General features: G+C 34.9%; 1 protein-coding gene across 8 annotated transcripts in view; it reads left to right on the top strand.

The window, feature by feature from the left end:
• Window positions 1-15,126, top strand: part of REPS1 (RALBP1 associated Eps domain containing 1) — a 91,919-nt gene that overhangs the window by 52,150 nt on the left and 24,643 nt on the right. For 4 of the 8 annotated variants that reach the window (XM_055433799.2, XM_055433797.2, XM_055433798.2 and 1 more), the window contains exons 9-10: window positions 9,151-9,272; window positions 12,965-13,045. In XM_055433799.2, the coding sequence (XP_055289774.2) occupies window positions 9,151-9,272; window positions 12,965-13,045 (203 nt within the window). The remainder of the gene's footprint in view (window positions 1-9,150; window positions 9,273-12,964; window positions 13,046-15,126) is intronic. The other 4 variants (XM_055433803.2, XM_055433802.2, XM_055433801.2 and 1 more) reach the window with 2 other exon arrangements.

The following is a 15,126-nucleotide window of genomic DNA, read 5'->3' as shown; positions in this document are numbered from 1 at the left end:
GATGGCACTGGATGCCATGATCTTAGTTTTCTGAATGTTGAGCTTTAAGCCAACTTTTTCACTCTCCTCTTTCACTTTCATCAAGAGGCTTTTAGTTCCTCTTCACTTTCTGCCATAAGGGTGGTGTCATCTGCATATCTGAGGTTATTGATATTTCTCCCGGCAATCTTGATTCCAACTTGTGCTTCCTCCAGCCCAGCGTTTCTCATGATGTACTCTGCATTATTATGCTAAATATGTGCCATTTTTAAAGTAAAATATTTTTCTTAACATTTCTATCTTTGAAAATAAATCATTTGTTGTCATAAGTTTATGATGTTTTGTTGTTTTTTTTAGTTGCTAAGTCATATCTGACTCTTTTGCAATGCCATGGACTGGACTCTGCCAGGCTTCTCTGTCCATGAACTTTCTCAGGCAAGGACACGGGAATGGGTTCCCATTTCCTTCTCCAGAGGATCTTCCTGACCCAGGGATTGAACCCCCAAGTCTCTTGCATTGGCAGGCAGATTCTTTACCACTGAGCCATCGGCTCCATAAGTATTCTGTATTTATAATATAAATAACTCTTATAGAAAGGTAGATGATGAACAATGACGAGTTACAGTTGCTTGAAGTAAGTTTTCTGTAGGCATGCAAAAGTAGGTGGGATAAATATGTATTTTAATCAAAGTCATTTGAACAGATTGATAGGATTAAATATCAGATGGCTTCTCTGGTGGCTCAGATGGTAAAGAATCTGCCTGCAATGCGGGAGACCTGAGTTCAATCCCTGGGTTGGAAAGATCCCCTGGAGGAGGGCATGGCAACCCACTCTAGTATTCTTGCCCAGAGAATTCCATGGACAGAGGAGCCTGGTGGGCTACAGTCCATGGGGTCGCAAAGAGTCAGACAGGACTGAGCGACTCAGCACAAATATCAGATAAACCAGAAAAACTCTTAAGGCTCATAGGTAGAAGTACTTGTGTGGACCTGAATTAAAATATTTAACATTGAACATCTCTGAATTTGGCAATGCAGTTCTCATTGTTAAGTTGCTAAGTCATGTGTGACTCTGTGACCCCATGGACTGCAGTACACCAGGTTCGTCTATCCTTCACTATCTCCCAAAGTTGGCTCAAACTCCTGTCCATTGAATCAGTGTTGCTGTCTAACCCTCTCATCCTTTGCCACCCCCCACTTCTCCTGCCCTCGTTATTTCCCGGCATCAGGGTCATTTCCAGTGAGTTGGCTCTTTGCAGCAGGTGCCTGAAAGTATTGGAGCTTCAACTTCAGCATCAGTTCTTCCAATGAATATTCAGTGCTGCGCAGTAGGTTCTTATTAGTAACCTATTTTATACATATAGTAGCATATATGTCGGAGAAGGCAATGGCACCCCACTTTAGTACTCTTGCCTGGAAAATCCCATGGACAGAGGAGCCTGGTAGGCTGCAGTCCATGGGGTCGCACAGAATCGGACATGACTGAAGGGACTTAGCAGCAGCAGCATATATGTGTCAATTCCCAGTCTCCCAGTTTATATACCCCACTTGAAAAAAAGATTAAGGTTACGTGCTAGCCTACTACAACTGTATCTTAAAGAAAAAAGAAAGCATGTTGAGTTGTTATTTATCTTAAAACTCCGTGTCTTAAACCCAGTTTCCAAAGAATCATCTTTTTAGCACAATTGCTATTTTATGTATTTTTTTTGTGATCATTTGATCAGTCTCTTAAACTAGCTTAGAGGTTCCTGGGTAGGTACTAACCAGGTCTGTCTTGTTCATTATATTTAAGTATCTAACGGTGCAAATTGGGTACGTAAGTAGGTGTTCACATTTTTGAAATGTCTAAATGACTGAAACACTTGTTTTTTAAAACATTTCCTGTCTTCACACTGCATTGCTCACATGAGCAGCTTGGTAGTATCTGGTTGAGATACTCAAAGATGGAAAGGAATTTGTTCACTATTCTGTGTCCTTCTCCGTAATCACTTCTTTAAGCAGTAAATTTGAGTGTGTTTCATTGTTGTTAATACGATACATAGCATAGGTCTCCAAGCTCCTAGTGGTACTTAACATGAATGTTTTTAAAGCCAGAGACTTTTTATTTATAAGTGATTTGCCAAAAAGCCATACTTGAGACTAGGTTGATTAATGTTGTTTCTTTCACCAGAAAATTTAACATATAAAAGCTTACAGAAATAACACATGCAACTGTTTTTATACCAGTGTAATCACACTATACATCTGTGAATTTTTTTCTAATAATGTTGGAAGTCTCTGCACTTTATTACATATAGAGTTGTCACATTCTTTGTCATACATATGAATGTTCCTTAATTCAACCAGCTTCTTATTGATGGAATTTTCAGATAATTTCCTGGCTTTACCTTTAAAATGGTGCTGGGAAAAACAAAATAACAATACGTATCTTTGTTTTGTACAAAGAAAATTGAATCTTTGTTTTGGAAAATTTGCTCTCCAGGTGCCTTTAGTTGCAAAGATAAAAATAATAAAAATAGGCACAATATTCACCATTACCACTACACCTAAGGAATTAGTTCTCAAGCACACCCCACCCCGTTATCTGTATACATTCTTAATGGCATCATTCTTTTCAGATAGTGGGATATTGGAACTGATGAATCAGAACAACTGCAAGTACTGGCAAAGGGGCACCACTTAATGAAATTGGAAAAAATCCTTAGCCTCCTCAAATTCCTGGCAGAAATTGACAAACACTTGTTTGTCACAGAAGAGTGACAAACAAGACTGGCTCATACTTAAAGGAGAAAATCTCCCCAAGAATGACACTAGTGGCTTTACAAGATTATGGTTAAATACAGTAGATTTAATAAGAGTCTTGGGAATATTTAATGATACCCTTAATTATTTTTGCAGAAATGAGATTTTATCTTGATGATTGTGTTGTGAAAGTCAAAATGAAGTGAGGGATGTCTGTCTTGCTCTGTTAGGATGAGAGCTCCATGGAAGTAAATGGGAGCCTCGTCTTCTTGCACAATACTATATCTTTGTTTACTGTATTTACTTATAGGCCCTCAGTAACAATGCACACTACTGAATTCTTGCTTTTATTAATTGTACCACCAAATTTCATCCCAAATTTTTAACATCTTTTATTCTTTATACTCATTTTCTATGTTAGTCTTAAAGATAAAGCCCTAGTTTAGTTTTTTTTTTCTGTTTATGAAACTTGAATCCTTATTTTAATTGGATTAGCTTTAAATGGGCTTTTTCCATTTTTAGTATCCTTAGATAATGGAAATCTCCTGGGTATCTGTAGGTAGTTTTCTTTGAAGTATAATAGCTGAGTCAAAACAGTATTTGCTATAAAATATTGACAAATACTGCAAAAAAAAAGAGACAAGTGCAGTTTAATTAGTATTTGGGGTAAATATTTTATTCTTTTCAAACTTTGTTGGACATGTTTTTACTTTAATTTTAGAAAAAAAAAATATTTGGTTTTAATTCAAAATTGAGTCCTTCTTAAGATCTGCTTACTGAGTAGGTTTCGGTTTGTGGAGTATCAGGGAGAAGTAGAATTAATTTTGGAACTAGAGCTTAGTTTTTTGATCCCTGTAATGTCATTCGAGGCAAAGCGTGTCTTAAACCGAGTCCTTCATTTCTTTCTGCATGTGCATTTCTTGCCTCTGTCTTTAAAAATATGAATGAGAAAAGTACTTTTTAATAGGGTTTGTTTTTGAAAACTCAAAATATATTGAAACCTGCTTTTTTAAATTAAATTTTTTTCCTAGCACAGATAATATTTACACCTCAAATAAAAGATACAGTTACTTTTGCTTAGATGAAGCTGTTAAATGAACTTAGAACCTTGAACCTTCATGACTGAAGAATTCTTCTTGGATTTGTTTTGCTACTTGAAAATAAACCATAAGATTTCAGGTAGTGTATATATATTTCTAAAAGATTAATAATAGCTGGCAGTCATTTTTGAAATAGTTTTTTAGTATATTAAGTATAATACTAGGAAAATAAGATGAATTTGGGTTAGGTAGGTCCTAGAATAAAACCGAAACTCTTCATGAAAAAGCTTGTTCAGGAGGTACACTGAACTGAATTGAATCTGGGGAACTTTTCAGAGTCTATGGAGGCTCGAAGGATGAAAACTACTGACTCTTTATTTGCTAGTGCTATCCTGAAAATAAGGCTTGTATTTTTAATGTTATTACTACTAACTTTTCAGTGTAGGTTGATAGTACATCAGTATGATCATACTAGGTTGTGTCTTCAAGACAAACTTTTTATACATGGAAATACTTTCTGCATAAAAGCCCTTTTGGGGTTGACTTTAACAAATAATTTAGGCTCATGCTCTTCTTTTTCAGCCCTGATGCTCTGATGATGTCAGGGGCAGAGCAGAACCCTCAGGAGGGAGGCAGGGTTGACACAGTGTTCCAGCAGGAGGCTAGGTTGGAACACTGCATCAGGTAAGAGTAAAACTACACCCCTGCCTCCGTAAGAATACAGTCTTAAAGACTGAACCCTTGTGGATGGGCATGAAGCCCTTTGTTGGTGTATTTGTAAAGAGCCAAGTTGAAGGAGGTGCAGTTAATTTACACACTTAATGCCTCCCCTCCAACTCATGACTGTTAGTTTCTAGAACATAGGTAATTTGCTCTTTTTCTACTGCCATTTGTTCTATGCATGAAATTAAGAAAGAACCAATGGGTAATTTTGCTAATTTATTCCAGAGATAATTTTTGAATTTTCTAGGACAGTGATTTTTTTCAAAATTTTTTGTCTTAGGACCCCTTTGTATTATTAAAAAAATTTGTGGACCCTCAAAAAAGCTTTGTTTTTGTAGATTAGATCTATCAATAGTAACTTTATTAGGAATTAAAAGCGATACACTTAAAAAAATACTTTTTTATTTTGAAATAAAAATAGACCCCTTATATATTAGCATAGATATTTTTAGGAAAATAACTATTGCAAAAAGGGTGGCATTGTTTTACAATTTGGCAAATCTCTTTAATATTTGGTTTAATAGAATACAGCTTAGATCTCATCTATCTGCATTCTGCATTCAATCTGATGAGTGTTTTACTTTGTTTGAAGTATAGCAGGGGTTGGCACACTTAAGCTCTGAGACCAGAGCCAGTTTACTGAGTGTTTTTATACAACCCACAAGCAAAGAGTGGTTTTTGTTTTCAGAAAGGAGTAAATTTATCACACGTGAAAATATATGAAATTCAAGTTTCAGCATCCAAAAATAAAATTTTATTGAAACACAGCCATGCCTATTCCTTTATGAATTATCTACAGCTTCTTTTGACCACAGTAGCGTATTTGAGTGGTTGCAACAGAGACCTTAAAGCCTACAAAGCCTTAAATATTTACTCTCTGGCCTTTTGTAGAAAAGGATAGCTAATTCTTGGTACATGAAGAAAATTTGGCCTCACATAGTAAAAGGGAGGACTGTTTTCATATAATTTTGGATATTCTTTGGTACTACCCCAAAACTCAACAAATGGTAATTTCTTAAAGATTAATTGCAGTGAAAACTGAAACCATATTAATGAATTGTTTGTACTATATCTGTCTTGCACTTTGAATGAATCTTTTACCACGCATGGTTTTACAACATAATGCGTTGATTATTTGTAAAATATCAGTTCATTGAGTTGTACAGCTCTTTGAAATGTTGGAACATTTTATTGTATAATATCAAAAAGCATAGTTGTTAATATTACAACCTATCTTATCAAAGAAGTCTTTTAAGTACTGGGAAGCTCTTGAGCTTATAGACATGGTATACATTTTCAAGAATTCCAGCTTTCACTTAAAAGTTCAAACTTTGTCATTGGTAACAAATATTGAAAATAGTTATTTTAGATACAGGGTCAGTTAATCCATTTTTGAGGAAATCTGTGCCGTACCATGTCTGAGTAATTATATAGTTTTATCAACTGTTCTTTCAAGGATGATAGTGTTCAGTGAAAAAAGTGGCCTATTCAGCTAACAACTGAATACAAGTAGTTCACAAGTAGAAAACCACTGCACTTTAATATGGAAAAGTACTTTATATATGTTTCCCATTTTATCATAAAGAGTATTTTAAAAATGAGTTTTTGGGTGAGATTTAATAAAATTAATAATTCTTACTGCTTAATTGTGGACATTCTTTAGTGAAGTTATTGGTTTATTTATTTATATATATTTTAACTGGAATGTGTGGCAGTAAAGAATACAATGACTGCTAGTGTATTTAGGAGCCACTGGCTTAATTCTTGGGCTTCCCTGGTGACTCAGAGGTTAAAGCATCTGCCTCCAATGCGGGAGACCCGGGTTCGATCCCTGGGTCGGGAAGATCCCCTGGAGAAGGAAACGGTAACCCACTCCAGTATTCTTGCCTGGAGAATCCCATGGACGGAGAAGCCTGGTAGGCTACAGTCCATGGAGTCGCAAAGAGTCAGACACGACTGAGCGACGGAACGGAACAGCTTAATTCTTGCTGATAAGCTAGCAATTTTACCACCATTGCTTTTTCACCATCAGTGCATGTGCCAACACAGGGAAAAAAGCATTATTACTATTATAAAAACAATTGACTTTTTAGGCCCCCTAGCAGAGTCATGGAGGAGAAGGCAATGGCAACCCACTCCAGTACTCTTGCCTGGAGAATCCCAGGGACGGGGGAGCCTGGTAGGCTTCAGTCCATGGGGTCGCTAGGAGTCGGACACGACTGAGTGACTTCACTTTCACTTTTCACTTTCTTGCATTGGAGAAGGAAATGGCAACCCACTCCAGTGTTCTTGCCTGGAGAATCCCAGGGATGGGGGAGCCTGGTGGGCTTCCGTCTATGGGGTCGCACAGAGTCGGACACGACTGAAGCGACTTAGCAGCAGCAGCAGAGTCATGAGGGTTCCCAGGAGTCCATGGTTCACAATTTTAAGAACTACTGCTCTAGGGAAATAACTGTATTGGGATGATTATGAAGTGTAATTATTTGAGTGACTAACTTCAGTTCTCAGCCTCAAGGGGCTAGACCCGCTGCACCTTTATACTAGTGAATTAGAGAGGTACCCAGAATCCATCCCAAACCTGAACTTCCCAGCAGTGCTAGTGGCATGCACTCTGGTCCTAAGTTTCTCAGTAGTGGGCTAATAGGAAAGCAGAGATCTGGACAGTCAAATGAGGGCCCCAGTGTGCTCTAAGGTGATATTCAGAGCTTAAGTTAAAATGGAATATGACTTTTGAATAGGTTCTTTTGAAAATTAATCATCCTATAGTTAATACTATTTTTATTGTTTCTCATTTCTGTAATACCTGCTTTGAGGGATCTTTTAAAGATCCTTCTTCAATCTCTATCCTTCTAACAGTTTCACTTCCAGTAAACTGTTAGATCTATAGCCATATCCTCCTTCAGCTTCCTTTCCCTTTGTTACCATAGGAAAAAAATTCCATGATTTTTGTTCACACTGAAAACCACAAGCTGTCGCCATGAGAAATTTGCTGCTACTATTTATCATAAATAATTTTTTCATTAGTTGTTCTCTGAGAGCTTTGAGTTAAAAAGTCTTCATAGAACGTTATTTAAAGCATTTCTGCCTCTTACTGGTTCTGTATCACTATGGCAGTTTTATTGAGAAGGCATGGAAGTAAGAAAGAAATCTGAATAACTCTTGATCTTTGAAAACCAAAATTTATCAAAATATGATAGAACTTGAAGTGTGATATGACTATAAAGAAATAATGTCAGGGTGAGTAAAAGGAAAGTATTGATATTTCGAGGTAATCATGTCCAGAATAAGGTGAAGAAAAATTCTGAGAACTTTTCAAAGTCTCAGTAGTTAACTCTGGTTTTAGGGAAATAACAGTAAAGAATGAATTTAAATGAAGATCACAAAAAGTAACTCATTCAGTAAATATTTGAGTGCCTAGTAAGTATTAGGTCCTATGTTCAGTATTGTGAAGGATTTACTTATGAATAGATTGAAAGGTTAAACCTATACTTCACTAAGTTATTATATGTCTGTCTCTATAGGAATCTGAAATATTGTACTAACATTTAATGGCAAATGTCTTCCTTTCTGATGGAGAAACTCAGGTACTATTTATCAGCTTGCCCATGGTCACAAACAAAAAGATAGTGACGGAAATTAGAATCATATTTTTTGATTCTAAAAAAATTAGAATTTTTAGAATTAGGTTCTAAACAGATTAGGTATACTCCATTAATTTAGCAAAGTTAATGTGATTTTCAGACAGGAATTATATTCAAAGCCATGTAAAACTTGGGAAGAGTGGAATGAGAATTTAGTTAACATTGAAATTTTCTTCCATTTTTAAATTACAGTTTAAGAGAGAGCTTAGATGAGGCCTTAACTAATTAAAAGTAGAACATGATATCACATAATACTTTAAAAACCACTTTGAAATTGTGTCATTGATTTGTAGCCCTCTCAGTTAAGTCTGTAAATGCTAGTGAGCCTAACTATAAGTTTGTTGCATATGGGCTTATTGACTTTGCTTTTTGCTCATGCCTGGGTTCTTTCTATTCGTTTGCTGTCTGCCTTAAAAATATATGCTGCTTCTTGGTTACAGGGAAGACTTGTAGAGAAAATGCAGGTGAACTAGTATAAATCAACATTTCCTAAAGTATATGCCAAGGGGATATTGAGGGATTTTTATCTGATTTTAAAAAAGTTTATATTTGGGAAAGACTGATTTAAATAGTTTATTTGCTCTAGGTCTTTAATATACAGATGTTCATGGGGACACATCCAGCAGAGAATTATGATATCCCCAGATTTATTTGAATTAAAAACCTAATTTTAAAAAATGCCTTACTGATTAATATTCCTTGAAGTACACTTTGGGAACTGGTACAAATCCACCTCTATTAGAAGGAGATTCATGTACCTTATTGCATTGCTACGTACAACACTTTTTCTCTGTGTATTTCTGACTGGATTTTATTTTTCATGGAAAACTCTGGTTTCAGGTAGACAATAGGTAGCAGGAATACATATTGCCTGATTAATTGTTAAAATGTTTGGGGAACGTGAGAAAAGGAAATTCAGATTATAAATTACTACTTGTGAAAATCTTCTGTTAGGTTTTTATAAATAAATATCCCAGAACTAAAATATATTGTTTACAGAAAATTTCTCTATTTTTAAATTGCAGATGTTGGGGATCAGCCAGGTGAGGTAGGTTATTCAGGCTCTCCTGCAGAAGCTCCTCCAAGCAAGTCTCCGTCAATGCCATCACTAAACCAGACTTGGCCTGAGCTGAATCAGAGCAGTGAGGTTAGCAAAGCTTCCCTTTTCTTTCACTAACGTTCACTTTTTTAAGGTAAGAAGTTCCAAGCAGGGTAATTTCAGCTTATAGCTCTTTCACCATGCATGCATATGGACCATATCAAATGTGACTATGATAGATACTTGTAATTATATGACTCTTTGAGGTTTTCAAAGTACTTTTTCATACATGTACTATCATTTAGTTTCCACCATTCATTCCTATTAAAACCCTGTGAGTTAGATGAGGCAGGTACATGAACTTAACAATCAACGGGTAGATGTTGGGACAAGGGCTGAGGTTTGAACACAAGTCCTTTGACATTCAGTCAGCTAGCACACCCGCTGTGTCACACTGCCTTCTCATTCCTGTAAGAAAGCCTGGGATAATAGATTTGAAATCTTAGCATTGGAAGTGGTATAAGAAGCCACTCAACCGGCTTTCCACATGAAAAAAGTATTCCAAACTATTTGTAGTAATTTATTTTGTTTAATACAAAATGGAATGATTCAGCCCTGTTAAATGCAGTGGTTAAAGACCACTTTATATAAAGACCATGTTATGTAAGACCTAACACAGCATACAAAACAGAATTTGAGACACATTTCCCCCCTGCCCCATTATTTTGGAACTCGATTATATAAAACAGTGAAAGTAGGGCCACTCTGATTAGAATAAGGGAAGAGCACCTGAGGCCCTGCCTCCACAAAGCACCGCTTGAGGCCCCTCTGTTAAACCTTAGTGCTCTGTAGATCTCTCATTGAAAACCACTGCTTAACTTAGAGCAGTCTTCTTTGTGAACAAGTTATATCTATGTATTTTTTTCTTAGAGTTTTTTTGTATCACTCTTAGATAGTGCTACAAATATAAAAGTTTTTTGACTTTCAGGAAGAAACTCCTCTAAGCTTCTGTGTTTTCCATGTCTTTTAAAGCCAGAAAAATAGTGGGTTTAAGAGACACTAGTTAATTTTGTACAGTTGAAAAACAGAGAAGTAACTGGCAGATTTAAAGTGCTTGCTGCTGCTTTATGACATAACCACAGATACCTGTTTCTGAGACATTGTAACATACATCCGTTGTGCTGTCAGATATAAAACCATTTATATGAGTGTTTTTCTGGAGGGAAAATTTAAGCCTTGAAAGAATTTACTAGTAGAGAGGCTTTATAATAAGAAAATAGGGTCATTTTCTTGAAAGCACTGTTTTTGCTGCATTTATTAATTTGTTATTTTTTAAAAGCAGTGTCAGATTTTAAAAGTATTTTTTCCAATGTCAGTTCATAAGTAAAAGTAACTCTGTTGCTGCTGCTGCTAAGTCACTTCAGTCGTGTCCGACTCTGTGTGACCCCATAGACAGCAGCCCACCAGGCTCCCCCGTTCCTGGGGTTCTCCAGGCAAGAACACTGAAGTGGGTTGCCATTTCCTTCTCCAATGCATGAAAGTGAAAAGTGAAAGTGAAGTTGCTCAGTCATGTCTGACTCGTAGCGACCCCATGGACTGCAGCCCACCAGGCTCCTCTGTCCATACTCTAAAGCATCTTAATTCAAAAGTCCATCTTCATTCTAAATAAAATCACGTGATCATTAAAAATTAGAAAGGGAAATCCCTTTGAACTCTGATTTAAGCAGTTGCATTTTTTCTTCTTAAATATTCCAAGGAATAAAAAAAATTGCTTATTATTTGCTAATAAGGTTCTGAATGTCATAGTTTTTCTTTTTTCTTTTTTTTTTACTGTGTGTAGAAAATCAAAATGTTACTAAAACTAACGTTGATTTTTTTTGACACATTTTAATAATATTTCTTTTTAAAAATCTCCTTAGTATATTTTAGTTTTCTGCCTTGAAGCACTGAGCTTTCAGTAAATATTTATTCAGCACCTTTTAATATAGATGAGGCACTGTAGGGGATAACACTAATAATAATCAATAAAATTTATTGAGGACTTCTGATGTGCCAGCTCTGTTCAAAAAGCTCTTTACATATATTAACTGTTTATATCTTTATAACAATTCTGTGATGTAAGCATTATTAATCTCATATTTCACATGGGGAAACTGGAACATAGGTTAGATAACTTGCCTAAGGGTGTACGGCATAACTAGGATTCCAGGAGTCTGGTTCCAGAATCTGTGCTCTTAACCATTATACCAAACTTATAAAGATAAGAGTGTTTTTCTGCACTCTAGGTAGCTTACATACAGCCTTGTGAAATAAGGTAAAATTTCATGCCACCAAATAGGTAAATAAATGTCGTCTTTTCAGAAAAAAATAGTCTGCATCTAAACTTTTCTCCACAGTTAGATAATTACAATCTTAAAAATTCCTTCTGTATCTATGCAACAGTAATTATTGAAGAAACTAATTATATTAACAGATACTGGTAAGTCACTTTCCTAAAGTGTCCCACGATAAGAGTGAATTACTATGGACTCTCTCTGTTCAGGAGACACTCTGAATGCATCAGTGTTTCTAAGTATATCTTAATTTTATGATTTTGAAACATCTGAGAGAAAAACTGTTGAATGATTACATTAGCCATTTTTGTAGATAATTTTTATAAATGTGTTCATTTGCTATTATTTAATTTCTACATGTCTTCAAAAATTGAATAGCACTGTTTTAAATATTAAGTCGAACTTTGAAGCATAAAAATGTTTACTGAATTATAAAAAGAGGATTTTAGTTAATGGGATAGGTGTGTCTGTGTGTAAACATTTGTGTGTATATATTTTATATGTGCAAATGTTTTTCCTCCTTCAGAGTAATTGATAATTCTTAAGAATCAAATTGTAATGATAATTTTAATGATTTTGATCTAAAAATCCTATACTGTTTATTACTAAGATCTTCAAATGGAGTTACTAAAATTATTCACTTATCATTCCACCTAATTTGAGGTATGATATTTGTGTACCTCTTTTAGAAGAGTAGTATTTCATATCAAAATACATCTTCTATATGTAACACATACTCAGTTGCTTGATTTGCTCTCATTGTGGCCGCATTCTGATTTTTCTAGCATGGGGTTGGAGGTGGGTGCCTGATTGGCAGTTCTGTCTTGTGGTCTGGCATGGCCCTGTTCATAATGCTGAATATAGGAGTTGATTTGCTGCAGATTGACATAAACTACAACTTATATTAATTCCAGAATTCTTTGCATTTTATCTCAGTTATATTTTATTAAATATCTATACATTTGTATAAAATATGTGCACGTACATAATAGAATCATCTTTCAGGGGTCGCACTGGCAAGTCACACTGACTTGCTTTGTTTTGACCAAAACTCTGATACAATCAGAATTCATTAGCATCACTAATTCAGTGCATTAACACTTGGATTTTCAGTGAAGGATTTGAAGTTATTCTTTCTCTAGTGTAGAAAAAAACCCTTTAACATTTTTATCTTGTTAATTTATACCACTTAGACTCCGTTCCTTGATTGTGTTTTGATTAAATTCTGTAAGGCTTTGAATCTCTCCCATAGAGAGATCAATTATTACTGTACATTTTATTGTGAAGCTGCTCACTTTACATAGATAATATAAAATGTTTATGGAAAAATAAAACTTAACGGAATTTGTCAGGCCTACGAAACACAACTTGCAGTGCAACCTCTGAATTACTTTGCTAAATCTTCTCCAGTGATCTTTTACTCCATCTTTCTCATCATGCTGACTTGTCTCTCCTCTGTCTGTTCAGCAGTGGGAGACATTTAGTGAACGCTCTTCAAGCTCACAAACTCTGACCCAATTTGATTCTAACATTGCACCAGCTGATCCTGTAAGTCAATCACTTAGCTTGCTTGTTTGAAATTAATTTTATTAACCCAAATTTTCATTCATTATGGTTTTTAGCTGATATGCATGATTCAGTGGAGTGCTTACAGGGAAATGGTGGCAGGCTTTTCAATTTTTGTGTGCTCAGTGGTGGAAAGAATTTTTTTTTTTTTTTTTACCATTCTCTGTATTTTCTGGTTATCTTGGTGAGAGAAATCTGTTTTTAAAATTTGGTACATGTGTCTAAAGAAGCATTTTGTGAACAATTGATATTGTTAACTTTGTTTTTATTTGCTAATTGAGTGTATGTTTTTATTAAACATGCTGTTTATTTCAGTGTAATGACAGCAAATACTATTTTATTTGTATGCTTACACATCATGTAATATGTACTATGTATGTAAATATACAGTGTCATCATTTATTTAATAGTCCAGATGGTACAGCTTTGACTTAATCAGTATGTTGAGTTCTGTTACAAGAGAATCAAGTTCAGCAAAACAATGTAGAATTGTCCATCAGATTTTCATTTGTGCAGAGGACCTCTGTCTTGTCTTCCTGTGGTTTGCTGTGTTGCTTTGAAAATGCTACAAAGTTCACATCCTGATTTAAAAAATAAATTCTGTCCCCATAGATTGAACTTCATATATGCCCCGCCTGTCCCTCAAGTTATTTGACAACTTCAAAACCTTAGCTATTAATCATTCTTCTCACTGTTCACTTCTGCTTTTTCTTTTAATTTTTTTTCCTGTAAAGAGAAGGACATGGTAATAAGCACCTTTCAAAAAGAAAAAAGGAAGTAAGTAGGAAGGGAAGAAGAGTGTAAAGGTAGGATTTTTAAAAATGAGTTCAGTGAAAAGATATGGAGAAGGTGACATGAGGCATTCTTTTGAGGTGTTTCTGACCGAAGATAGCCAGCATTTTATTCATTAAATGTAAAAATACTCTTGTCATTTAACATAAATTGGGAAGAAGTGACATTTAAAGATAATAGTATGGCTTCAGCATTTTAAGTGAATGAACCTTTGGTGTTTTACAGTTTTAAAGAATTTGTATCTATTTGAAATATAGAGAATGCTGTTATATTCAAACATAATGTATCAAAACGTTTTAAGTGTCTATTTTATAGTTATTCATTATTCAGGGAACAATTAATACATAGATTATCTATGCCTTTGTCTTCTCTTTTCTTACCACTTTGAGGATGTTAATGTTTGATTTTAGTCTCTGAAAAATGGAAGAGAAAAAGGTAAAACAATTTTTGCTGCTTATCAGAAGCAGTAGTTAAGGTCCCTTGAAAAGTGACAGGTGTGCTGTAAGCTAAGTTTTACTTTAGCTCTGAGTTTCATTTCTCCATATTATTCCTGTCTCCTATTTACAGAGTCAAGTTAATTTTGTTTAAAGTACTTTAATAAAAGTTCTTTACAGGGATGGATATAGCAATCAAGACTCTTTTATTCTTTAACTCTTAAGTGATATTAAAAATAGAAATTCATTGTATTATGACTGTCAGGCTAGGAAAGAACATTAAAAATATAGACTCAAAGGCAAAATAAATTGACTCATGACTGGCAGAAAATGCAGGGAAATAGTTGACATAATAACAGTGATGTTCTTGTAACTTCTTGGAAAAATATCAAAATTTGTGAATTCCAGCCTAATGTTTTACATGACATAACACAGTACTTTCTTTTGTTATTTCTAGTATGACAGAAGGCTCTAGGGAAAGAAAATTTTAATGGTCAATCAACATTTTAAACTTGAATTTAGACCTCTAAATTTAATAACGTTGGCAGTCTTAAATATTTATAATCTGGTACCAGAAAACATCTTTTTTCTCTTATGGTGGTGAATTATAATCTCACTATAAACTTGTAATTGGTACAGTGCTCTGCTCTCAGTGAGGGTCTGAGCTTCTTAACCATCATCTAATTCTTAACATATTGCCTGTCCACAGAACAGTCTGTAGTCACAATCCCAAATGATCCTCAGCAAGGCTTTTATAAATGAGAATTATAAGTAAGTAAATAAGATCCATTCAGATTAGAATCACATAGGAGAAAAAGAACACCACAGTTCAGATAT

Source organism: Moschus berezovskii, chromosome 10 (genome assembly GCF_049115385.1).
Source record: "Moschus berezovskii isolate FMDL1 chromosome 10, NW_MosBer_1.0, whole genome shotgun sequence".
Classification (NCBI taxonomy): Eukaryota; Metazoa; Chordata; class Mammalia; order Artiodactyla; family Moschidae; genus Moschus; species Moschus berezovskii.
Note: the sequence above shows the minus strand (reverse complement) of the source record. Positions and strands in the feature narration are given on the sequence as shown.